Here is a 27897-nt window from a genome sequence, read left to right on the forward strand (position 1 = left end):
TTCTCCGCCTCTACCGTTGCCGGTACAAATGCAGGACCTGGACGAAAATTACGAGCAAAAACAGTCGTTCCTGGTGGTGCGGCTACAGCCCCTGCCGATCCTCTGTTGACCTGGAGACTCTGAGATATCTGTTGAGACATCACCGTGGTCCATAAGTCAGGCCATAGTAAATCTAATGCCATTTTCAACTTCCGGCCCATGAGAAGTTGAGCGGGACTACAACCTGTTCCTTCATGCAGAGTGGTCCGGTATGTGAGCGAAATACTCGCTATCTGTGCGTGCAAACCATCCTCTAGCTTCGCTTTCTTCAGCTTCTGTTCAATGGTCTGTACTGCACACTCCGCTGCTCCATTAGAGGCTGGGTGATAAGGTGGCACAAGAATTTGTTGGATGCCGTTTCTACGCAAGAAGATCTTGTATTCTTTACTCACGAACGCTGGACCATTGTCGGATATGACTACATCAGGGAGTCCATGAGTAACGAACATTTTTCGCAGGCAACCAGTAGTGGATGCAGTTGACGGGCTGGATTTAGGGAATACTTCTATCCACTTCGAGTATGTGTCAACCACTATGAACAAGTAAGCATTCCTTAGTGGTCCAGCATAGTCTACATGAATCCGGGACCACGGTCTCTCCGGGAATGGCCATGGCTTGATTGGCACCTGTCTTGATAATCGCTGATTTTCTTGGCAGGTGCAGCATGCTTGCACCCCTGCCGTGACGTCATCATCTATGGCTGGCCACCAAACATGGCTACAGGCCACCGCTTTCATTTTCACCACTCCTGGATGCCCTTCATGTGGCAGTCGCAACACGTCGACTTGCATAGACGCGGGCACAACCGCCCTGCTTCCTAGCAGAATGCAATCACTCTGCACATTCATTTCATGAAGGCGAGTGGCGTGTTCTTTCCAAGGAGCTTCTAGGGGAACTCTCCTACCAGCCCAAAAAGCTTCGCGAAAACGTGACAGCAGCAGGTCTTTGCTCGTAGCAGCCGCAATAGCTTGCGCTGACATCACTCTGGGTTAAGACCCCTGGAGCATAAAAATCTCCGGCGGGTTCTTAATTTAAAAATCAGCTGTTGGAAGCGGAAGTCGGCTTAGAGCATCGGCGTGTGGAATGTGACCACCAGGTCTCTACTTCAACACATAATCATAGCCCAACAGGAAGAGTGGCCAGCAGCGTAATCGAGGTGAGAAAGACTCTGGGATCGGCTTATTTGGTGCCAGAAGTCCCAAAAGTGGCTTGTGATCGGTTGCTATTTCGAATTGCTGTCCCCAAAGGTACTTCTTGAAACGTGTTACCCCAAACACAACTGCTAAGGCTTCTTTATCGAGCTGGCTGTAGTTTCGTTCAGCTGTGACCAAGCTTCTGGATACAAAAGCGATTGGCCGCTCTTCTCCCAATGCTTCCCGCTGGGCTAGAACTGCGCCAAGACCATATGGCGATGCATCAGTTACAAGCACTGCAGTTTTCTTCGAGTCAAAGTGCGCTAATGTCTTCACAGATGCCAAGAGCTGCTTACTTTTGCGGAAGGCCTCCTCCTGAAGTGGTGTCGAGGTCCATGGTGTACCTAGTACCTATAGACCATTCAATGAATTGAGTACCGCTGACAAGCAAGTGATGAACTTCCGGTAGAAGTTCATCAGCCCCATAAAGCTTTGCAGAGTTTTCACGTCTCGTGGCCTTGGTGCCGAGAGGATGGCTTCCACGTTCCTGGAGCTGGGATGCAAGCCTTCAGCGGTGATGACGTGTCCTAAGTACTCCACGCGGTCTTTCATAAGTTCGCATTTTGCCAGCTTCAGGCGTAAGCCGGCATTGTTGATTCCGCAGACAATCTGGTCCCGCATTATTTGCTTGCGCACTGCGCCAAAGTTTCAATCGTCTACTAGCTTGTTAAGTGCAGCTATGTAGTCACTGACGGCCTCGCCTTCATGCCTTTTTCTAGAAAAAAAACTTGAAACTTGCGACCACTTCGGAAACTTTGGGCTTGAAGTGTGCGCCAAGGGCCGTGAAGATAGCTGCAAGTGTCGCATCACTCGGTTTTGTAGGCGACAGCAGATTCTGTAGCAACAAAAAGTTGCTGTTCGGCAGCTTGTCAGGAATACCGCCTTCTTTTTTTCCTCAGCCACATCGTTCGCCGCGAAGCAAAGCAAAACACGCTCGTGATATTCGAGCCACTCACTTGTGCTTGCGTCGAATGCTTTCAGTCTGCCCATGAATGACATTCTTGTTGATTCCAGGTGTGGGTGTTTTCTGCCACGCCACGCTTGCAGATTTTATCTCTCGTCGCCAGTTGTCATGTTCTCCCGAGGCAGCACACAGGCGAGGCTCAGTTCAAATGCCGACTGACCTATGCAGTCAGCAGCACGTTTATTTCAATGATTAAAGGAGCAATAAAAGGCGCCATCCTGCGGCGCTATGTGAATTGCTTAGGCTGATGACAGCAACATAACAGATAGCATGACCACTCATGAGTGCTGATCTTAGTTTGCAGCACCTTGCGGCATTGTTACTAAGGTGATGCGAACCCCTGTGATGTTGAATGAGCAAAGCAGCAGTTGTTGACATCACAGAAGATTGGCAGACCCCACACAATATCACAATTGATGGTCTAGTCAATGCTTAACAGGCTTAACTCATACTGAAGCACCCACATAATTTCATTCTATGCAAAGGACCCCCGATTCAAAAACTGCGCTTCTTAGGTGCGCCCCTGTAGGAGGGTAGTTTCTCATAATTTCAGGTGAATGTTTGGGAGCCACAACAATGTTGCTCATATTTAACCATGTCGGCATTAATTGTATAATATAGTAAACATTTATGATTGCTTGAAAGCGAGTGAATGCAAGCCAGCTGGTATGTATCCACAGTTAAAAACAGCAAGAGGTAAACACGGACGGAATGCGCATTTTAGTCCTGTGCGCGTCTTGACGGTGCCTATTTCGTGGTGTTCAGCTATGAATTTACAATTCAATCTTGGAATAATAATACACAAAGCTGCAAATCCAAACCCAACACAGTCTTCAAGTTGGGTTGTGGCTTAGGATGCATTAATGAAGAGAGTGATAGTACTTTCACATTAATTCGTTTCAGTTTGTGTCACAATAGCTACACTACAGTTGAACATTGTTAAAACTTCGTGAGTTTATTCATGATTAAAATAAATTTAACAGAGCAAAAAGACAGAACACTTTGAAAAGAACACGCACACCACTGAACTCAAGACTGATTTTTTACTTCAAATGCAAGGTATTTTTTATGATATGCATCCGAGCAACACAAAGATAACTTGATGAAAGAAGCAATGAAAAAAATTGGCCCTGTATCTGTATGTTACACTGCAAATGTCGTCGAAAGACAACAGTCTTGCATCTGGAGAGAGTGAACAAAACGTTTATTTGATGTTCTGCACAAGAAATCGGCGAATGATATTTTGGAGGCACTGGGTTAGAGTGCCTTGAGTGTGCAGCAGAGGCGAATGAGTGCATCAAGCCATGTCACACGTAAGACATGAGCGCTATCTGGCAGATATCCTGGAAAACAAAGAGCTTGGCCTGTCTGCCCGTCTTTGAGGTGATAAAGTGTTGAACGCAAGGCAACGGGTAGGTGCCCCACCGCATCCTCTTAGTAAAGCCTTGGAAAAACTTGGCTTTTCGTGCAAGCGTTGCATGGTCATCGCAGTGTAATAAATGCTACGGTCCTTAGAATTGCTTATGTATGCCTTTTCTAGTAAAAACACACATGTACAGAATATTGACATGTTGTTGTTGTGCCTCAAATATGTGCAATAATTTATGTTTAATTGACAATCGCAAAAGTATGAATGTTGAGTCTTGAGCAATATTGGTGGGTGCAGCGGATAGGGTTGGCCGTTTGAAGTATTGTTTGGCCACTTTGGTGCCGTTTTGGGTACCGTTAAGGGCAAATAGACAGACAGACAGACAGACAAACAAACAGACAGGCAGACAGACAGACCAAAATTTTTGCGTCGAAGGTCCCCAAGAAAGACTATCACCTTTAAAAACCTCGAGGCGACTGCTTGTCGAAAAAATGCATTCCATCAAAGGTAACAGCACAGTCAAAAATTCTTAAACCACGGAGTACGCCCTCGATATACGAAAGAAGTGAAAAGAATAGTTGATCCTTAAAACAACTGGCAAACATGTTAAAGCTACAGAAGCCAAGGTAGCAGCACAAAAAAAGAAATAAAAAAGATCTCAAATGTTAGAAAATAAAAAGAAATCAAAGAAATGTATAAAACCTGAAGCAAAAAACTGGTAAAAAGTAGCACTGTAGGTAGCCTACTTCCAATAAGTAAGTAAGCTACCTGCAGCTATCTGGGGGTTTTTAAGTATCACCATAGATAATTAAGCTTTGAGGCCTGTGACCCTGCTTTACATGGCTCATGATTGGATATTGGTGCAGCTTAAGTAGGCTATCCAGCACTTTTTGAGCATGGTCAGAATATGTGGCCGATTAGTAGGAGAGCTTCCTGAGTACAAGCGAGTCAAATATTATTGCGTAGCATGCGGTCTGTAATTCACATGAAATACTCAAACTCAACTAAAAAATGCTTTCTCTACATTCTGGACAAATGACGCTACAAGCTCAAATATCGCTCATTACAGGCATGGTATCAACCATTGACAAATTTGAGCATGGCACACTTGGCCGGTACTGGGGCACTTCAGGAGGTCGCAACTTGTCCACGCTTGTGTGCGCGATCGCACTGAAAAGTTGCGAATTCAAATAAATAAAAAGAAACACAGAAAAGCGCCAAAGGTCACGAGGTTCTCATGACGTACTTTATTTTCCCCTGCCATCCCTTTTTGCTTATGGCGTATTCGGTTGGCTGCTCTGGTCCTCTGGCTCAGAGTCGCCTGATGCAGAGGCACCTCACAATCAAAGTGCGAGAGGTAGAGTACCAACCAAATACATCGGCGATCTCAGAGCGCTTAGAGAGCATGCCTGTAGTGCCACCGTGCAGCCAGAGTGGGAAGCTGCCTGGTAAACATTGCTGCACCGCGTCAACTAATGGTGCCTATGAGTTCAGTGTACATCTCTGACATGTCTGGCCTTTAGTGTATTCTTTTTTTCTCTCTCTCTCTGGCATGTCTGGATGTAGCGAAAGCCTACTGAGCTCAGCACATAGATCTGGTGATCATCCTCGTCTGAGCTGCTATGTTCAAGGCAAATCATGAGGCTGTCTTTGAGCTGCTGTAATGACAGCATTGACGTATCTTCTACCTTCGCTAGCTGCCTAGTTACGGACATAGTACATTTATGGCTTCGCAGATGTGAATTCGCCACACACGCGCACAAAACCACCATTAACAACGCACGTACACAAAGTATCACGTGCCCGGTGATACCCCCTTTCTAAATGCACGCTCCTGCTCCTCATCTCGTTCATCTGCCAGCAGCCAGGTGATTGGTTGGCTTTTGTCACGTGATCCGTTCTCTCGTTCAGATCGCGCCATGCTCTCATTTCAAAGTCAGAGCGGTCGGGAGTACTCTGAGTCAAAGGCTGGCGCTCTGAAAGAACCAACTGAAGGTAGTCTAAGCACTCAAATTCTACCAACCGAAGGCACAGCTACTTTTCAGAGCACTCCAGAGCGCTCGAAAACACTAAACTGAATATGCCACTAGCTTCTAGCACATTCATCGGGACGAAAGAAGAGAAAATGCAATGTCAGCGAGAGACAAATGTTTGTAACTCGGATCATACTGAACAAATTGCAAAACTTCTTGCGATGGTGCATTTGTGAAGCGATAAGCTCCTTTAGTGAATCCATTCCACAGCTACTTGAAAAAGTGTTGCAGAGCCTCTTTAAAGGAGGAATTGAGCTTCTTGAACTTCTATGCAACATCCTTTCTTCATTTAACAGAATTGCCCAGCCTAGTTCAGATTTTTATTTACTTAATTTTTTGCCAATTCTAAATATGTAACTACTCTCAAAGTATGACAATTAATTTCATAGTTAACTAAAAATAATTTTTTATTGCTTGCAGGTACAGTAGAGCGAACACTACCTACCATGATCATGGCTTAGGCACATAGTTTCACAGCGTTACAGCGTTGCAACAAGCTTCACATTGCTAGCAATACATTTTTGATTAGACAGCCATTAACCACTGTACATCCTAGCTTTCTCTTTGGAAGCTGAATAATTGATTTTTTATTAATCAATAGACAATATAAAACAATAAAATTGAGGTACGAAAACCTCTATAATCGCCATCTCATTGTGCTCTGTGTGTACCAGTGTGCATGAATTCGCTATCATCACCCACATACTCCGTAATGCCCATAACAAGAAGATGCCTGTGCTTGATTTCAGGGATGTCTTTGTGTCGCTCACTGACGCTGCTGGCAAGCTCCTCAACAGTGTTGGTCAGAGCAGCCAGACTGCGGCCATCGATATTGCATTGACTCTGGACTACGCCCTGGACACTGTCCCTTTCAGTGCTGAAGCAGCCAGGGTGGTCTTGGCCATTTCTGCGAACGATTTCAATGTCAGTACCCTCTTTTAACATTAAGTGGAGTCCATTGGTGTGTGATTAGCATGCGTAATGTCATGCATACGAAAATAACTTTTCTCAGGGTATGCGCAATTATGCATGACAAAAAACTAATTTGAGCACAAACACACGACACAATCACACACACACCCAGCCATCAAACAAATCAGCATCAAACACACCTGGGTGTGTGTGTGATTGTGTTGTGTGTTTGCGCTCAAATTAATTTTTTCAAATGCTGTACCAACTAGCACAACAAGTTCTTTTACAATTATACATGAAGACATAAAAAAATGGTCACAATGATTTCGCCATAAAAAGTGCAATGTTTTGGCCTGTGTGTGTTTTCATCCCTTGCCCTGTCTGTGTTTCATCTGCAGCATTATTTGTGCTCGCATAAAAGCTTGCAAAAGTACACTATTTTGATGACGTAACTGAAAAATTCATGCATCTCTACAAAGTGAATCATGACGAGTGGGCAAAGCACTGTGGATTATTCTTTCCATGGCATTGCCCACTCGCACTTGTAAATGAGTGACAACATGTGTGTGCAGTATGTGTTTTTGCCATTTCCCGTGCCCTCAACTCCGGGGTAGCAGCTTGTTGTCGGCATTGCCGCTCTGCCGCTGCTTTTAGCCAGGAGAGCCACCTACGACTTTTAGCTCTCCTGGCTATTTTAATGATGGTATCAATAACAAAATTGGTGTGCCATAACATGACTGTATGACAAGCATAACTTACTAGTCATAACATGAAAATCATGACATGTCATAAATGTCATAATTTGCATTTCATGGTCTTGCTGCTCTTGCGGTAGTTTTGTACACATGACATATTGCAAAACTGGTATATGACACGACTGCATGGCAAACATAAGTGACAGATCCTAATGTGAAAATCATGACATACATGTCATGTAAATTATCACTACACGCCACGCTCATGGTGTGCTTGCGGTCATTTCACTAGCTTCCATATACCAAATTTGGTATTACAAGATATATGTATGATGAAGGTATATGTCTGGTGCAAACATAATAACAGTAGGATGCGTGTCATAATTTGGTATCACGTGATGTTAATAGATGGCGAAGATAAATGACATGCCAGAATATTATAATCATGACATGCATGTCATGTAAAACATGACTACATGCTACATTCATAGCACGCTCGCAACCATTTCACTAGCTCAACATTTACTGAATTTGGTATTATGCGACATGTGACAACAAAGGTAAATGACAGGTCCAAAAATGATAATCATGGCATGTGTGTCAGAAAAACATGACTACATGCTACGCTCATAGCATGCATGCGGCCGTTTCGCTAGCTCCACATATACCAAATTTGGTATCACGTGATGTGAATAGACAATAAAGATAAATGACACGTCGAAACATGATAACTACAACAAGGAAGTCATGGGCGGCATAATTTACGTCCACCTCGTAACGTGCTGGTTTTAAAGTGACGTGTTAACCTTCCTCATTCACCGATTCCCACTGTACGTAGGATCTGCCAATTTTTAACTGTAGAATTTTAACCTTCATTTTCTCATATAACAAAAATTTGCAGGGTACTTTATCGATAGAAATTTATTCGAAGCCTATTGTTATGTTTCTTTAAGTAAGCATGCTGAACTAAGCCTTTGATATAAATCAGCCACTGCTACCATGGAAGGAAGCTAAGCAGCCTGAAAAAAAAATTGTGGGTAGCTAGAACTAAATGACAAGCAACAGCAGAGTTGAGGGCAAGTCTCAGCAATGGAGTGCAAAGTAATGCTAAGCTAAGATATAGTGTGTGTGTGTGTGTGTGTGTGCGCGCGCGTGTGTGTGTGTGTGTGTGTGTGTGTGTGTGTGCGTGCGTGCATGCGTGCGTGCGTGTGTGCGTGCGTGTGTGCCTGTGTGCGTGCGTGTGTGCGTGCGTGTGTGGGAGAGAGGTGGCCTGGCTGATGAATGGGAGAGGTGGCCTGGCTCATGCACCATGTTTATTCCATCTCACTTCTTCCTCAGCTTCTACCAATCATCAGTCACTGCCTTCCTACGTCATATATATATATATATATATATATATGAGACGGCGTCGAAGGCGGCAGACGGGGCCGTGCTGATCTCGCCACTTTATTCCACGCCTGAAGCGGAGCCGCGGTGGCTGTCCACGTCCGACGCGCCAGGTGTGTGAGCTCGTTCTAATCCTTGCGCAGCTCGAGCTAGCACCAGCTGCGCGAGAGGCGCGGCGCGGTGATTGAGAAATGATGATGGTGATGATGGCACTACATATATATATTGTGGGCAAAGCCGGCAATATATATATTTGGCGACAAAGCCCGCGCAAAAGCCTGCGGCTTTTGCGCCCTCTTTTTGCATTCTCATGTCCCGACATGACTCCCCTCCTCTGCGGTCTGTCGAGCTGGGAGAGCGGGGAGTGGCGTTTAACCCCACTCACCCGGTAGCGGAGGTCCACTGTGGTGCTGTGCGCAAAGTCTCTCGGGACGTTTGGCACGCGTCAGGAGTGAGAGAGAATTTCTCCGGGACGACATGGGGTAAGCACGCATTTCTTTTTTGTAAGCCAGCTCCCTTTGTTTGGGGCTCGTTCAGACTTCGCCAATGGCGCCTTGCGCCCGCGGCGAACGCTTACCTTTTGTTGCCCCTTCCGAACGCTAAGCCGAAGAGCGGTGCGGGGTCTTAGTGCGCGGTCAAACTACACCGATCTATACCTCTCAAAAGCCAATGCGAGCGCTCTGCACTCGCTCGAGCAACCGGGCCGTTTGTCACGGTGTCCCCGATGAATTACCTTTGCTCACAGAGATGTGCTCCCGGCACCCTGTGTAGTACTTCTCGCCCTGGGCATGGATAAGCCCGTTTGCTTTCCCGCTGCCCCTGTTGCAATGAGCTCTGTACTGGGTTTTGGTATTGCCGCAGGCAATGAAGTGTTACGACCTTGAGCAGTACTGTGTTCTCACCACGGCGATGGTTATCGCGTGCTCTGTGGCTCCCCAAGATCGGGCTCACGCTAGTGGCCATACTCTTTGGGATATGTGTACACTACACTAGTGCCCAACGTGAGGCCATACTGGCACCCAACGTGTACACTACACTGGTGCCCAACTGCTCTTAGAGAATCAGTTCGCCTGCACGATTCGGGCTCGTCACAACATGCCTGATTCGTGACATTTTGTCCACTGACCTTTTTAGGCGGATGCCGTGTTGCTCAAACAGGCCAATGCCTCTATCGACGAGCACCCTTCGGCACCCGTTCCTGTTGACACCCCCTTTTGTGGCGAACACACAACCAACGTGGTAGCTGGCGAGCTATCTAATGCCCTCTGTTGTCTACCAAGATGGCACGGCCGCTTGCGGTGCCTTCGCACATGCAAGCGTGGAGGGCGAAACAGTGGCAAAAAGGGGGAGTTGCCATGCAGACAAGCTTGGCTGCTATCCATCCAGGTAAGCGACGCACCTTGTAGCAGCCGAGCAGGGGAGCTTTCCGAAGACCACGGTGCCTAGAGCGACCCCGTGCCACTGTGCACACGGCTATTGCTGCGATCCTGACTCCCCCCTCTGGGAGAACTCCCCCTTTAGTATGGGACTCCCAACTTTGGGAGAATGGGAATCGCTTTTGGCAGTTAAGAGCTACTGAAGGCTCAGCAGAGTTATCCGTTTCGAGTCTCGGAGAGATGGAGCGTCCTATATGCGGCCTGCTCTGTGACGGACACCGTGGACGACTGTCTCAAAGAGACGAAGGGCCGGATACGCTGCTTGCCCTGCAGCGGGCGCCAATAGGGGGCTAGAAACAGCGTGTGTCGCAGAGTTCCCAGCGGATTCATTTTGCTGCACTATGACAGGCTCCTGCTGAAGTATATAGCCACCGGCGAGAAGTCTGCAGATTCGTTTGAGCTGGCTTTGCCCAAAAATGTCTGAGAGCCTTACTGTTACAGTACTCTCATGACAAAATCGAGTCTGGTCACCTGAGTGGCTCAAAAGCTTTAGCAAACTGAGCAATGTTGTGACCTGGCCCGGCACAAAGCGTGACATTTATCGCTATTCGATGCCTGCCACGTCTGACAAACAATGGAACCGAGGGCTGGCAAGCCGCCTGGTCTTATTAACCGATTGTCAGTGAGCGTTCGTGGCGCATGCTTGCTGAAAGATCTTCCTTTTGGGAAAACTCAGCCATGCCCACATCGCAGACCTCAAACCCTTTGTCATAGTCTGACGAGCTCGCGCCAGCGTCCTGCGCCACTTCGTGCAAGCAACGGTGTACACCCGGAGCGGCGGACCGCATTCGAACCGCGCACCGGTCTAATCTGAGGAAGCAATCACCTTTGTGATTTCGCACCGAATGGCGGACTTCTTTGCAAACGAAGCCCCTCAGTTTACTGTCTAGCCTTAGTATGATTAGCTTCTTTACGGCAGTATGATTAGCTTCTTTACGGCCAGTTCTCGTAAAAAAGTCGACCCCGCCCAGTTTGCTGCCAGTGTATGTTTTAAGTGTTCATGTGTATTTTATGTTTCTATGTTTCTTTTGTTTAATATTAAGTGTTCATCTGTATTTTGGGTTTTATGCTTCTTTGCCAAGCATTGAGGGTTATTTTTGCTCTGTTTTACTTCTTCCTACGTGTTTATTTCGTCTACCGGCGAAAGGAGTTCTGACCTTGAACATTGTTGCTTATGTGTGGAGAAACGGACGAAGGACGTTTTGCACCTTTGCTCATGCAACCGTCGGCGGTGTGTGTGTGTAAGTGCGTGGCACTTCTGTGCGAAGCCCGGGAAAGTGCGCGTTGTGGTTTCATTTCATCGACGTGGACACTAGAGGTGCTTGGGGCCCTGACCTGCTGAAGTCAGACAGTGTAGCTGTGCCCTCCTCTCGGCCATCGTCAAGAATCCCTGCTGCCACTTCCACCTTGGCTCCTGCGCGAGGCCAGCTGACAGCAGCTATATGCTGCCTGCCAACACCAGGATACCTGGTAGCCGATTCAGGTTTGGCCTCTCTGATCCCCGTAAAGGCCCCGCTTCCCAGCGACGTTTCTCCACCATCCATCGAGAAATGTGGGGCCTCCGAACCACCACCGAAGCGGCTTTCGTCCATGGCCTCCGAGATGGCGGGCACGCAGCGTGTTTCTCTCCGGCCACCCCAATCGCTGCGCTCCTCAGCAAAATGAACGAGTATCACCTCGCACGCCCGGCTACCGCGAGGAACGTGGATTCTGGTGGTGGCGGACACTGCGGCAGACAGCAGAGCGCATGGAATACCAGCGTGCGCATGTCTTTCTTTTTTTTTTTTCGGGTAGAAGCAAGAATCACTGCCAGAATCTTATGGCTGAACTGAAGGAAAGTATTTTGGGGGGACACTGCGGCAGACAGCATAGTGCATAAGATTCCAGTGTCTGCATGTTTTCTTTTTTTTCGCGTACGAGCAAGAATCAACGGCAGAATCTTCTGGCTGAACTGAAGGAAAGTATTTTTCAGGAGACACCGCGGCAGACAGCAGAGTGCATGAGATTTCAGCGTCGCATGTTTTTCTTTTTTTTTTCGCGTACGAGCAAGAATCAACGGCACAATCTTCTGGCTGAACTGAAGGAAAGTATTTTTCTGGGGACACCGCGGCAGACAGCAGAGAGCGTGGTACTGCAGCCTGCACATGTTTTTTTTTTGTTTTTTTCACGTGCAAGAAAGAGTCATCACCAGAATCTTCTTGCTCAACTGAAGGAAAGTATTTTTTCTATTACTGCATTTATTTTGGTTCCATTTACGAAGAAAAGCATGTCAACTGCATCATCTTCCTGGCAGGTAATTGTAAGGAGCTATGAATTCGTCTATAGCAGTATTACTAATAAAAGTATTTTTTTAATTATGGTCCATATTGGCTCGGTGATAAACACCTCAGTTTGAGAAATATAGAGGCATTCTAGCATTCCTCCTTTCTGGAGACTTGTATATGGGAAAACTGGGCTATTTATTATCGTTGATTTGTATTGCTCTCCTATCCTGTCTCAAACAAGTAACTGAGTGTCCTGTTCATGTCATTGAAGTAAGGTACGTGGGAAGTAATTTTGTTGAAATATTGTAGAAGGCTTCAATTAGCCGGCCTACATTCACCCCTCACGTTTTAACAGTGAAAGTGCCTGAGTTGTGATCGTCTCTTTTTTCGTCGTCTGAACTGTGATTATGTTTTTGTAGCACAATAGCAATATTAGTACTCTCAACTGCATTCAAATCAAAAGGTCGAACATGTAGCATAACAACGTCTTTCTAATGAAAACTAAGTATTCACAAAAGTAGACTACTAAAGAACGAAAAAAAGCACTAATTGTCACTTCTCTGTAACACCGCAGTGTTTCATACCAGGTACATCAAACTCTGAACACGTGTTGCGTGCTTCTTGAATAAGCAAAGCATTTTGATGTTCATTCTTACAAATTGCCTAGCATATCCATCGAACACCATAAAATTCACAGGGTGAATGGGTGACCATAAGTGACTAAAGCGAAGCCTGTAACCAGCCCGTGGTCATTGAAGAACCGATGACGTTTAGTCTAGACACAGTCTAGACAGATGGCGACTGCCTGCATTCTCCTTCCTGTATTCTGCTTCTGCGGCTCGACGGGAAGATTCTTTAAACGCGTTATAATGAAAACCAGTGCTGGTTCTATGAAAGGAAAGAAAAAGCAACCTTTATAATCGAGTGTAACCCCTGAGAATAGAGTAATAGAGTGTGGCCCTCTTCTAACTTCTCTTGTTGATTGCGCTGTGATGTTTTTTCATTGCCACTGCCCTTTCTACTATACAGCCTGCAAACTTCAAAGTACAAGTTTCCAGCGCATCCGGATCTCTTGCAGAAGCATCGCAATTATAAGCGCTATAATATGGGTGGCAGAAATCTGCAGGAAAACAAGTCAATTTGAGAATATATACGCCCAAGCATTGACTTCGCCTATCATACACCTTGGCTTGATATTTCCAAACAAACAGAAATTTATATAAAAGTGCAAAACCATTTTTTTCTCGCCACATAGAAGCTTTGCCAACAGCGCAGCAGCCTTTTCAACCGAAAGAATGAGTGCTGCGGTGCGGAAAAAGAGTGGTTGCAATGCACAATAAAACGTGCATTGCAACCCTGAGCAGTACCATGTTCTCGCCACGGCGGCGGTTAATGCGTGCCCTGCGGCTCACCAAGACCGGACCAACACTAGTAGCTGTACTCTTTCGGGATACGTGTACACTACAACATATATATATATATATATATATATATATATATATATATATATATATATATATATATATATATATGCTCGCAGCTGGTAATTTTTTCATCCACTTTTCTTTCTTCTTTTTTCTTATTTACATTCAATTGGTTCTAATAACTTTCCCTGCACATTCCTTGGCATTACTGTCTGTTATATCTCATTAATATTGTGTTAAAACACGGAAATACGAGCCCCTAGGTATACACTTCTCTCCCTTATTTCATTGAATGAGGGTCTCGTACTGGCAGACTTGGTGTGTTTAGGTTGTATAAGAGGGACAATTAATCAGCTGCCCGCTCATAATAAGTTCACGTGCTACGTGACGCCAAACATGCGAATAAGAGTGTTTTCACACTCGTTGTTTGGCTTATAGATAACGCTGACTGTCACTCCTACTTCTAAATTCACATATAAACACCCAAAAAGTGGATGGAGGGACGGCCGCTGTGATAGCTCAGTGGTTAGAGCATCGAACGCGTTATTCAAAGGTCGTAGGTTCGTTTCCTGCTCGCAGCTGGTAATTTTTTCATCCACTTTTCTTTCTTCTTCTTTCTTATTTACATTCAATTGGTTCTAATAACTTTCCCTGCACATTCCTTGGCATTACTGTCTGTTATATCTCATTAATATTGTGTTAAAACACGGAAATACGAGCCCCCTTAGGTATACACTTCTCTCCCTTATATATATATATATATATATATATATTGACACGCTGTGACTTCAAATTACGCGCGCTAGCAAATACTTGCGCCTTCTAGATGATTTGCGACGCACGAGCCTGTGGGACCCAGCTGCGCGCGAACCGTGTTGGGGAAAAAGACGAACGTAGAAGAAGAGGCAGAAGGGATTCCTCGAGACAGTCTAGCTGTGCTATTATTCTCGGGCACAAGTTCGCCCAGTGTACGTTAGCGTATTAAAAGAGTTTATTGAAGAGTGCGTTACAAATCTGGTGGAAGTGCTGGGTGTGATGCCAAGCCCCTCTCGAGTGACGGAGCACAGTCCAGAACCACAGCGATTTCGACCCAACGAGCTGACGCCTGTTCATCAGCGCTGCAGTCGACGCCTACGTGGTGAGGGTCCTGAATTTTCACCTTTATCGACTTCGCTTGGAACATCAACGGCTGTGAACGGGTACGCACCTGACATGACAGCTCAGGTCACTCCAGCCAACATTGTAGTAAACCAGCCAATGCTACCAAAGCCTTTCCACGGCAAAAGCTACGAGGACGCAGAGGACTGACTTGAGCACTTTGAATGTGTCGCAAAGGCTAACGGATATGGGGAAGAGCGCAAACTTGGAAGTGTTTACTTCGCACTGGAAGATAGCGCACGAACGTGGTATGAAAATCACGAAGCCACCTTCCGGTCATGAAATGATTTTCGACGGGAGCTGCTCGCTGCTTTCCCGAACACAGACCGCAAAGAGAGAGCTGAAGCTGCGCTCCAGACAAGAAATCAGCGCAATAACGAAACTGTCGCAATGTATGTGGAAGACATGTCTCGCTTATTCCACCGAGCGGATTCAAATATGAGCGAAGACAGGAAGCTGCGCCATCTGATGCGAGGCGGTAAGCAAGAACTGTTTGCCGGACTAATTCGAAGCCCGCCGCGCACCGTCGCCGAGTTTCGTTCCGAGGCTACTACAATGGAAAGGACGCTACAACAGCGAGCAAGGTTATACAATCGGGATGCGATCGTCACTTCCTTGGACATGTTGCCACCAGCCTTCGGTAACGGCATGGAAGCCCTACGCGAGCTGGTGCGGTCTGTTGTGCGAGAAGAGCTGCAGAGGCAGCGTCTTGACCAGAACGCTCCAATGCTTTCATCTCTGGCCGATGTGATCCGTGAGGAGGTCAGGCAGGTGGTACGCGAACCTTCGAGCAACGCACAGCCAGGGCTGCCACTACAACAGAAGACGAGAATGACGTATGCTGATGTGCTACTATGAGGACCTCCAGGACGTGCGGACGTCGCGGCGGCTACACATATGCAGTACCCAATGCCACCGAGCACCCTGCAGCCAACGCCAGAGAGGAGACTTAGGAAGAGCGATGTCTGGCGCACTCCCGACAGGATACCGCTGTGTTACCACTGTGGGGAGCCTGGTCATCTCTACCGAGCGTGCCACTACCGCCAGGCAGGACTACGTGGTTTTCCTGTTAATGCACCTCGACCACGAAATGGTGAACGTCCCTTCGAAATTGAAGAATACCTGTCAGGTCGTCAAACCTCAAGTGGCTTCCAACGACACCAACCTCGTGCAACGACAATGGGGAGGTATAGATCGCCTAGCCCCCGACCTTCAGCAAGCTCCCCAAGGTCTCGTTCCCCAAGCCCGCGTCGGGAAAACTAGAGTCAGCGACCTGTGGAGGCAAGGCCGCTGTCGACGCTAATGCAGAAAAACCTCCAGTGCTGACTCTCAACGACGACCGATTCAGAAACCGGTGCTTCGATAGTGACGTTGCTTCCGATTTACGTGTGTTCGTTGACGGCTATGAAGTCATCGGACTGGTAGATACCGGCGCAGATTATTCAGTGATGAGTAGCGGACTTTCTAAAATACTAAAGAAAGTGCTGACTCCTTGGAAGGGACCACAAGTTCGCACAGCAGGGGGGCACCTCATCGACCCTACTGGAATATGCACAGCAAGAATTGGAATACGGGGTTTCACGTACGTCGCCAGTTTTATTGTGCTGCCGGAATGCTCAAGAGACTTGATTATCGGCATGGATTTCTTACGAGCTAATGGCACTGTAATTAACTTGCGAGAATCTTCCGTCTCATTCTCGACTAGGCACGCGATTGCTACCTTTGAAACGGAAGAAAACGTATATGACCTTTGTATTGCAGATGATGGCGTCATGGTGCCGCCAAGATCGAGCATATCTGTCGGAGTAAACAACAAAGCATTCAGTGAATTCGAAGGGTTTGCTGACAACGACACTGCCTTACTACTCCAAAAAGGGATCTGCATGGCACGAGGCCTTGTTAAGTTACGTGACGGATGTGCAAATGTTCTACTCACAAACTTTGGAAATGAGGTGCAGCATGTTGCAAAAGGAACCGTCATCGCCAGTCTGAATGATTTCGTCCAGGTTGCGGAGCTGCGAACTTTTGAAACCAATGATTCTGATTTCGAAGACGTGGAGTCTGTCCTTGCAGCCATTGACATCGAGCCAGGCCTACTACCGAGCGAAAAAGAGCAAATAGAGGGTCTTTTAAGGGAATTCGCCGAATGTTTCTCGTTGTCATCTAAGGTTTGACGCACTCCTGTCGCCAAACATCGCATCATTGTCGACGAGTCAGTGAGGCCAATACACCAGCATCCCTACCGAGTGTCACCAAGAGAAAGAGAAGCTATTGGTAATCAGGTTAAAGAAATGCTCAAAGACGATGTAGTCCAGCCTTCATCAAGTCCATGGGCGTCGCCTGTTGTTCTTGTGAAGAAAAAAGACCAAACCTTACGTTTCTGTGTTGATTATCGGAAGCTGAATGCCGTCACCAAACGGGATGTTTATCCTCTGCCAAGAATTGATGACACGCTGGATAGGCTGTGAAATGCCAGATATTTTTCCTCATTGGATCTTAAAAGTGGGTATTGGCAGATAGGAGTTGATGAAAGAGATCGCGAAAAGACAGCGTTTGTGACACCGGACGGTTTATACGAGTTCAAGGTACTCCCTTTTGGCCTTTGTTCAGCACCCGCCACATTCCAAAGGATGATGGACACAGTGCTCTGTGGTCTTAAATGGCAGTCATGTCTGGTTTATCTCGACGATGTTGTAGTTTTCTGTGCTACCTTTGAGCAACATTTGGAAAGGCTCCGGGCCGTGTTCACTGCGATCAAATCAGCGGACTTGATGATAAAACCGCAGAAATGTCATTTCGGCTTCCGTGAGCTCCTTTTTCTCGGCCATGTCATCAGTGCAGAAGGCGTCCGCCCAGACCCTGCAAAAACTGAGGCCGTAGCAAGATTTCCGAAGCCAACAGACAAAAAGGCTGTTAGGCGATTTTTAGGTCTCTGCGCCTATTATCAACGGTTCGTTAAAAATTTTTCACGAATTGCTGAACCACTGACACGGCTGACAAAAGAGGAAATGCCTTTCGTATGGCTTGCCAAACAAGAGGATGCCTTCAATGAACTACGAAAGTGCCTTCAAAGCCATCCTGTTCTGGTGCATTTTGACGAGGAAGCGGAAACCGATATCCACACAGATGCAAGCAATTTAGGTCTTGGGGCCGTGCTCATCCAATGGCAAAACGGACAAGAACGAGTCATTGCGAATGCCAGTCGCACTCTTTCGAAAGCTGAGGTGAACTACTCAGCGACCGAGAAAGAATGCCTTGCCGTGGTATGGGCTATCAGCAAGTTTCGACCATATTTATATGGTAGGCCTTTTCAGGCTATAAGCGACCATCATTCGCTATGCTGGCTAGCTAATCTCAAGGACCCATGTGGACGGCTTGCACGATGGAGCTTGCGATTACAGGAGTATGATATCACGCTTGTGTACAAGTCAGGTCGCAAGCACAGTGTTGCGGACTGCTTGTCACGTGCTCCGATTCAACCTGCTGCTCCTGCTTCCACCGAGGATGGTGAAGATTTTATTTTCTTGGGAGCTGTGACACCATCAGAGATGGCACTTCAGCAGCGATCCGACCCTGAGATACTCCTCTTGATCAAGTACCTACAAGGACAGTCTGTCGATGTTCCACGACCTTTTGTCCGCGGCTTGTCAGCGTTTGTCCTTAGAAACAACATCCTGTATAAAAGGAACTTTGACAACAATACAGCGACATTCCTGCTTGTCGTCCCTTCACCTCTGCGACCAGAGATTTTGGAGGCTTGCCACGACGATCCATCAGCTGGACACTTAGGAGTAAGCAGAACATTAGCACGCATCCGCACTAAATACTACTGGCCGAAGTTGCTTAGCTCTGTACGACACTATGTCAGAACCTGCCGGGACTGCCAAAGACGTAAAACGCCACCGCTAAAACCAGCAGGTCTCCTTCAACCGATAGAACCACCAGAAGCCCCATTCACACAAGTGGGAATGGACTTACTGGGCCCATTTTCTACGTCGTCATCGGGAAAACGGTGGATAATAGTTGCCACCGACTATTTAACCAGATATGCCGAGACAGCTACTCTTGTTAAAGGATCAGCCGTTGAAGTAACCGAATTCTTCGTCTCCAACATAGTACTGCGGCACGGAGCTCCAAAAGCGTTGATCACGGACCGAGGGACTGCATTTACGGCCGACCTGATGAAATGTATCATGAAATTGACGCACACCAGTCATAGAAAAACGACGGCATATCATCCTCAAGCAAATGGTCTTACGCAACGACTGAACAGAACGCTGGCTAATATGTTGTCAATGTACGTTGATATAGAACACCGTACTTGGGATAAAATATTACCCTATGCAACATTCGCCTATAACACTGCAATGCAAGAGACAACACGGATGACGCCATTCCAACTTGTTTTTAGCCGGACGGTAACGACACCTTTAGATGCAATGTTACCTATTGACGAGACGCCCGATAATTACTATGACGTTCACGACTACATACAAAGAGCAGAGGAAGCCAGACAGCTGGCACGATATCGCATTCTCCAGCAGCAGAAAACCGACACACATCGATACAATCTGCGAAGAAGAGACGTCCAGTACGCACCAGGAGACAGAGTATGGGTGTGGATTCCTGTACGAATACGTGGCCTGTCAGAAAAACTGCTTCGCCGCTATTTCGGTCCGTACAGAGTGCTCCGTCGCGTCGGCTCGCTCAACTACGAAGTTAGGCCAGAGGGACAGGATATTTCATCCCGACGGCGGCATCGCACGGAAACTGTGCATGTCGTCAGGATGAAACCATATCACGACAGGCAATGAAACTCTGAAGATACAATGTTCTTTGACATTAACGACATCCCCGACGAGGGTTTGTGAATGACTGCCATGCGACCAGTTTGACACAAGCATCGGGACGATGCACTCTGGAAAGGGGGACAATGACACACTGTGACTTCAAATTACGCGCGCTAGCAAATACTTGTGCCTTCTAGATGATTTGCGACGCACGAGCCTGTGGGACCCAGCTGCGCGCGAACCGTGTTGGGGAAAAAGACGAACGTAGAAGAAGAGGCAGAAGGGATTCCTCGAGACAGTCTAGCTGTGCTATTATTCTCGGGCACAAGTTCGCCCAGTGTACGTTAGCGTATTAAAAGAGTTTATTGAAGAGTGCGTTACAATATATATATATATATATATATATATATATATATATATATATATATATATATATACATACATACATACATACATATACACATATTGTAGTGGGGAAGAGGGGGAGAGACAGTATCTAGTTGGAGCACCTGAAAGACGACTACGACAAAGAGCTGAGCTCGGGACAGTGACTGACGCCTCTTGAACCAGGCAGTTGGTTTTATTCAATAAGCTCCCTTATAATTTGGTGGAAGTGCTGGGTAGTCTTTGAAGCTGGAACTACGAAGTCGCACCTTACCCGCAGTGCCAGCAATGCCGGAAGAACCCTCCACCCAAGGTACCTCGCAAGTTCCCGCCTCTACATGTCCCGGCGTGTGGCCACTGCGTCACCCACCGATTTTCAGCGGCACTGACAGCCAAGACGTTGAGGAGTGGCTGGCTACTTACCACAAGGTGAGCGCAGCGAACACAAGATTGGGACGATGCGGCTAAGCTGACCTATGTAAGCTTTTACTTGTCCGGCGTCGCTAGTCTCTGGTTGCGCAATCACGAAGCCGACATTGCCAGCTGGGATTCATTCAAGGCCTCCTTTTCGCAAGTCTTCGACCGCCCTGCTGTGCGAAAACTCCGCGCAGAACAACAACTTCGTGAGCGCGCTCAACAGCCAGGAGCGACCTTTACGAGCTACATTGAAGACGTTGTTGACTTGTGCAAGCGGGTAAACCCAGCGATGCTCGAAGCCGACAAAATCAAACAAACCCTCAAGGGCATATGCGATGACGCATTTCAAATGTTGCTAGCCAAGGACCCACAAACCATTGCCGAACTCGTCAGCTTGTGCCAAAGTTTTGACGAATTGTGCAAGCAACGCACCCAAACACGGCGCTCTCTGGAACAACGTGATTCGATCGGGGCCTTGACTCTCGGAGACCAGAACGACATGTTGGCTCGCATAAAGCAGTTCCTGCTTGGGGAGGTCGCTCGGCAGCTCTCCATTTTATTGAGCGTGCCCGAGCCAGCACAAACGCATCCTTTGGCCCCAGATCATCTGGCCCCGGCCATAAGGCACGTCACACAAGATGACGTAGCGGACGCTTTGCCTTTTGCTTGTTCACCATCTCTGGAGGCCGCACCCTTGATGTATGCGCAAGTCGTTGCAGCCAGAGCACCTCGACAGCCCACTTATGCTACATCACCGATCCCTGTTCGGTCATCACCAGTTCCGTTCAGCCGGCTGACTGCAGCGTTTCCGAATCCGTAGCGCACCGCAGACAATCGCCCGATTTGCTATTCTTGCGGTTACGCAGGACATGTGGCTCGCTTGTGCCGCCGCCGCCCTCTCGTTCAGAGCAACACCATGCAAAGATCGTCGCACGACTCTCGGCGCTTTAACAACACGCTACGTCAATAAGGATCCTCTTCACCCGACCGCCCTCCCTCAGTCAGTCACCGATCTCCATCTCCCCGGCGTCGCTCCCTGTCGCCTATGCGCCGCCGACCCTGCCCTTCAGACGCGGAAAACTAGATGCCACAGTTCCGGAGACAAGAACTGCATCGTCGTCGAAAGAATCAAGTCCTCGCATTTCTCCGACAAACCTCATCGACGTTTTTGTGGATGGTTACCGTACCCTTGCGCTTGTGGACACTGGTGCTGCCGTTTCAGTAATTAATTTAAAACTTTGCTGCCTGCTTCGGAAGGTTACCACGACGCCAAAGGGGTTGTCCCTCCGTACTGCCAGTGCTCACCATATTCGACCATCAGCTGCCTGTACCGCCCGCGTTCTCATCCAAGATGTTTTGTATACCGTTGAATTTCTTGTGCTACAGACGTGTTCTCATGATGTGATCCTCGGCTGGGATTTTCGGTTTCGTAATCATGCGGCTATCGACTGTGCTCGTGCTGAAGTGGCCTTCTCTGCGTTGTGTGCCCCGTCTCCGGAATTTCCGTTGAACAAGCTGTTTGTCCCTGACGACATCGGCATACCACCGACTAGCGTAGCCTTTGTTTTGTGCCGATGTGTCTAAACCTGCAGTGTTTACGCCTTCCCAAACATTCCAAAGTCGCAAGAGCCTCGCGTTGCCGTTTGCATTTCTAGATATTTAGGCGGGCGCTACAAATTTATTTGTCACAAATCCCTTCCCATCTCCCACAACCTTGCGTCGAGGAGAATGTATTGGAACATTCCAAGACCTAGATGTCCTCCATCTTCGACCTTGAGGGTGAAAGTGATTTGCAGCTTAATGCATTGACGCCACATGCCCATTCAATTGTGCACGAAAACAATAACTTGTTTGGCCCCTCAATTGATGGCGAACTTGAAGAACCACACCGCGAAAAGCTTTTAGAACTTCTTCACCAGTTTCACGGCTCGTTCGATTGCCAGCACAGGTCCTTAAGCCGAATCCACACCATTGTCCATCACATTAACACCGGCTCCCAAGCGCCTCTGCGACAGCGTTTTTACCGTGTATCTCTTGTTGAGCGTCGTGTGATCACCGAGCAAGTGGCCGACATGCTTCAACGTGGCATCATTCGGCCGTCCAGCAGTCCCTGGTCTTCACCTGTGGTACTTGTGAGGAAAAAAGATGGCTCGATTCGATTACTGCGGTTTAAACAAAGTCACGATTAAAGACGTATACCCTTTGCCGCGCATCAATGATGCCCTGGACTGCTTGCAAGGTGCTGAATTCTTCTCATCACTAGACCTACAGTCCGGTTATTTGCAGGTCCCCATGGCACCATCAGATCGTCCAAAAACTGCTTTTGTGACGCCCGATGGGCTATACGAATTTAATGTAATGCCCTTCGGCCTTTGTAATGCGCCAGCCACATTCGAAAGGATGATGGATAGCGTCTTGCGTGGGCTAAAAAGGAAGACATGCCTATGCTACTTGGATGATGTTGTTGTTTTCTCCCTTGATTTCGACAGCTACCTCCATCGTCTCAGGGAAGTCTTGAGCTGCCTCACGAGCGCAGGCTATCAACTAAACATCAAGAAGTGCCACTTTGGAGCTCGGAAGCTCACAATACTTGGTCACGTTGTCTCAAAACAGGGCGTCCTCCCAGACCCAGAAAAGCTTCGTGCTGTTGCTGAGTTCCCGAAGCCTACGACCGTGAAAGCGCTTCGCAGCTTTGTCGGACTATGCTCGTATTTTCGCCGCTTTGTGAAGAACTTTGCTTCAATAATCGCACCACTGACACAGCTGATCTCTGGCGATGGACACCTCTCTGATTGGTCACCAGCATGCGATGATGCTTTTGCAACATTACGCCATCTCTTTACTTCACCACCTATTTTGCGCCACTTCGACCCTACTGCTCCAACCGAGGTGCACACGGATGCCAGTGGCATAGTACTTGGCGCTGTCCTTGCTCAACGCAAGCCTGGCTTCTCGGCGTATGTAGTTGCGTATGCCAGTCGCACCCTAACTAAGGCAGAGCACAAATACTCGGTTTCCGAAAAGGAATGTTTGGCCATTGTTTCAACATTACAAAAATTTCGTCCTTACTTATATGGACGCCCATTTGATGTAGTTACAGATCACCATTCACTCTGTTGGCTCGCTTCATTGAAGGAACCTTCGGGCCGGCTTGGACGTTGGGCACTACGTTTATAGGAATTTGATATGCACCTCATTTACCGCTCAGGCCGCAAGCACACCGACGCAGATGCTCTTTCTTGTTCGCCCCTTCCTTCAGCCGTTGCACCTGTTTCCTTCGCCGAAGCTACCATCGGCAGCATCGATACCGCTGACATGCCTTCGGAACAACGCAAGGACCCTTGGATAGCCTCGCTCATCGACGTCCTCTCCTCGTCTTCGGTGACACCACGCCAGCATCTACCTCGTGCACTACGTCGGCAAATTCCCCATTATGCAATACGGGATGCCATGTTGTACCGTCGCAACTATCAGCCGGATGGTAGGAAATGGCTTCTTGTTATACCTCGCCATTTGCACTCCAACATGTGCGCGTACTTCCACGCAGACCCTCAAAATGCGCACGCTGGCGTTTTGAAAACATACGACCGGTTTCGTCAGCGATTTTTCTGGCGTGTAATGTACTTGTACGTTCGCAAGTACTTACGCTCCTGCACTGAGTGTCAGCGACGGAAAACAACTTGTCATGCCTCTGGCGAATTACAACCATTGCCGTGTCCAGCTCGGTCGTTTGATAGAATCGGCATCGACCTCTACGGCCCACAACCTTGTACTCCTGCGGGAAATCGCTGGATTATTGTGGCCGTTAACCACCTAACCCGTTACGCTGAAACCGCCGCTTTGCCAGCCGCTGCTGCTCGTGATGTCGCCTTGTTCATCTTGCGTAGCCTTGTCCTTCGCCATGGCGCGCCACGTGAGCTGCTTAGCGACCGTGGGTGTGCGTTTCTATCGCAAGTCGTCCAGGAGCTTCTCAGTGAGTGAAATATTATTCATCGCACCACTACAAGCTATCACCCACAGACAAACGGTTTGACAGAGCGCTTTAACCGCACGCTCGGTGATATGCTTTCTATGTACATATCCTCCGACCATTCTAATCGGGACTTGGTGCTCCCTTTCGTGACGTATGCGTATAATATGGCCACGCAAGCAACTACTGGGTTTTCACCTTTTTTTCTACTGTACGGACGTGAGGCCTCTTCTACGCTTGACACGATACTTAGTTACCGCCCAGATGCTTCAGAATACCGCCCAGCCTCCGAACTCCGAACTTGTTCAGTGTGCCGAAGAGTGCCGCCAATTAGCGCGTTCATTTACCTCCGTCACACAAGGTCTCCAAAAAGAATGACTTGACCAAGACAAGCCTGCTCACAGCTTCCCCGTAGGCTCATTTGTATGGCTTTTGGTTCCATTCCAGTCCCCCGGCCTCTCCCGAAAGTTTGCACCCAAGTACAATGATCCATACCGCATCTTTCAATGCACGTCACCGGTCAACTACGTCGTCGAACCAGTGACACCTGCCGAGGACAGACGATGCCGTGGTCGTGAGACAGTCCACATCAGCCGCCTAAAACCTTACTATGATCCCCTTGTGTTTGCTTCGCCGTGAGTCGCCGGGATGGCTCTTCTTCACCACCGAAGCAAATTTAGTGGGGAAGAGGGAGAGAGACAGTATCTAGTTGAAGCACCTGAAAAACGACTACGACGAAGAGCTGAGCTGGTGACTGACTGACGCCTCTTGAACCAGGCAGTTGGTTTTATTCAATAAACCCCCTTATAATATATATATATATATATATATATATATATATATATATATATATATATATATATATATATATATATATATATATATATATATATATATATATATTGGGTGACCATAGGTGTATTTCTTGGCATTATTGTCTGTTAGATCTCATTAATATTGTGTCAAAACACGGAAAAACGAGCCCTTAGATATACACTTCTTTCCCTTATTCATTAACGAGGGTCTCGTACTGGCAGACTTGGTGCCGTTAGGTTGAATACGAGGAACTATTGGTCAGCTGCCCGTTCGTAATAAGTTCACGTGATACGTGACACCACACAAGCTCATAAAATGGTGTTCCACACTCGCCGCTTGGCTACAGATGGTGCAGACTGACACTCCCGCTTTTAAATTTACATATAAACCCAAAAAAGTGGATGGGGGGATGGCCGTCGTGATAGCTCAGTGATTAGAGCATCGAACCCGTTATTCGAAGGTCGTAGGTTCGATTCCTACTCACGGCAGGTTATTTTTTCACCTACTTTTCTTTCTTTTTATTTACATTACGTTGATTCTAATAACTTCCCCTATACATTCCTTGGCATAATTGGCTGTTAGATCTCATTAATATTGTGTCAAAACACGAAAAAACGAGCCCTTGAGTATACACTTCTTTCCCTTATATGTATAGTCAAAACACGGAAAAATGAGCCTTTGATTATACACTTATTTTCCTTATATATGTATATATATATATATATATATATATATATATATATATATATATATATATATATATATATATGGGATATGGCACAACGGGAGCGTTGTCAACAAGGATAAATATATTTATTTCCCAACAGTTTCGGGAGGGGACCTCCCTTCATCAGGGGATGAGCTATACGGACATGAGCTTCCAAACTTCCTTGCTGCCGCGTCCCTCTCGCCTTGAAAGACGTTTGCGAGAGTGAGAGGGAACTGGAAGAAGGAGAAAAAAAAAAGAGAAAAAAGACGAAAAAAGAAAGAAAAGAAAGAAAGTAAAAAAGAGGAAGAACCACTGTCAACACTGAGAACGAAGCCAACTGTCCGTCTACATCCACCTACGGTTCATATCACGTGCTGTTCAGTTCTTGGCGTGTGTCGGGCCACCCAAGATTGTCGCCGCGGTGCCGGGAGGGTCCGGGACGGCGTGCCTTTAATCTTCGTCCGTTTCCCTTCAACGGTCATGAAGTGGTAGGCGAACGTAAACACTTTGTATGTGCATGTGGGGAAAAAAAAAAAAAAGGACAGTGTACACGTACGAGTCAGTCAGAAAAAAGCATGGTCTCCAGCTATCAATCTTTGTCACCAATTTTCTCCTGGCTTACTTCTCGGAGGCAGTTGAGTTTTCCGGGGTCCTCGTTGATACCGGCTACTAATGTACGAAATTTGAAAATAAAATATGCCTCACGCTGGTCGCGCTCGCGTCTGTTTGAAAAACCGGACTGCAAAAGAGTTACGCTAATATTTTTAAAACTGTGGTTTGGCAGGCGCAGATGTCTAGATAAAGGTACCTTCGGCAGTGAAGTGGCGTGGTACCGGTGATTATTTAACCGCAGCCGAAATGGCGTGTCTGTTTGGCCGATATATTCTTGTCCGCAGATGTTGCAATGTAGCATGTATATTACGTTACTGGAGTCACAATTAAGGCTTTCAGTTATGCAGAATTTGAAATCCGAGAAGTTTGCTTTGGATTCACGTGTTGTGAGCATCTGTGGGCATACCTTGCATCGAGATTTTCCGCAGGGATGGCACCCTGATTGAATTTTGGGGGTGTTTGTTTTTGCCCTGACAAGAATGTCCTTCAGATTTTTATCCCGGCGGTACACCACGTGAGGTGGCTTCGCGAAAATAGAAGTTAGTCGTTTGCTTTGCCTGATTATGTTGAAATGGCGGGAAAGTATGTTGTTGATTCGTGGCGCTGATGAGGAGTAAGTTAGTACAAGGTTCGTTTGGGAAGTCGTTTTAGGTACTTTGTTTGGTCCCTTTATTATATCATTCCTGTTCACGTTGCGAGCACGTAGTATGGCATCGTCAATAATGTCTTCCGGATAATTTTGTTTCAATAAGGAATGCTTTAGGTGTTCCGCGTGTCTGTCAAATTCCCGCATATCGGTGCATATTCTTCGGTACCGGTAGACCTGAGAATATGGAATACCCGTTTTGCAATGCTTTGGGTGGCTGCTGTTGAAATGTAGGTACATTTGACGGTCTGTAGGCTTTTTGTAAAGGTTTGTTGACAAGCGGTCATTTTCGACCGTGACAGTAACATCCAAAAAGTTAATGCTAGTTTTGGAAATTTTGTGCATGAATTTTATTGACGGGTGGCATTTGTTAAAATCCTCTATGAAGCGGAAAAGACTTCCCTCATCATGGTTCCATATCATAAAAATATCGTCTAAGTATCTTCTGTAGTAGAAAGGTTTCAAGGTGCGTCCCTCAATGAATGGGATTTCAAGTGAAGCCATAAAGGTGCTCGCGAAGTTTGGGGCCATTTTCTTGCCCATTGCAGTGCCACTGACCTGAAGGAAATGCTTGCCGTTGAACTCAAAATGGTTATAATTTAGTACAAGTTCAAGAAGTGTAAACAGTACCTCGCCACTTACACTAGTTGATGAGTCAGATTTTACATATTCAGAAACCA

General features: G+C 47.1%; 1 protein-coding gene and 1 long non-coding RNA gene across 5 annotated transcripts in view; one reads left to right on the forward strand and one right to left on the reverse strand.

Annotated features, from left to right (window-relative positions):
* Nucleotides 1–27897, forward strand: part of LOC119181451 (uncharacterized) — a 607968-nt gene that overhangs the window by 540579 nt on the left and 39492 nt on the right. For 2 of the 4 annotated variants that reach the window (XR_012888604.1, XM_037432704.2), the window contains one exon: nucleotides 6348–6522. Coding sequence is in view for 1 of the 4 variants with exons in the window: in XM_037432704.2 (XP_037288601.2) it covers nucleotides 6348–6522 (175 nt within the window). In the remaining 3 variants the exon portion in view is untranslated. Of the gene's footprint in view, nucleotides 1–6347; nucleotides 6523–8543; nucleotides 8705–27897 lie in introns of those variants that run through there. The other 2 variants (XR_012888603.1, XR_012888605.1) reach the window with 2 other exon arrangements.
* Nucleotides 26033–27897, reverse strand: part of LOC119181457 (uncharacterized) — a 49879-nt gene continuing 48014 nt past the window's right edge. Inside the window, exon 3 of the long non-coding RNA XR_012888612.1 lies at nucleotides 26033–26464. This is a non-coding gene — a long non-coding RNA (uncharacterized LOC119181457). The remainder of the gene's footprint in view (nucleotides 26465–27897) is intronic.

The sequence above is a fragment of the Rhipicephalus microplus genome, unplaced genomic scaffold (genome assembly GCF_043290135.1).
Source record: "Rhipicephalus microplus isolate Deutch F79 unplaced genomic scaffold, USDA_Rmic scaffold_14, whole genome shotgun sequence".
Classification (NCBI taxonomy): Eukaryota; Metazoa; Arthropoda; class Arachnida; order Ixodida; family Ixodidae; genus Rhipicephalus; species Rhipicephalus microplus.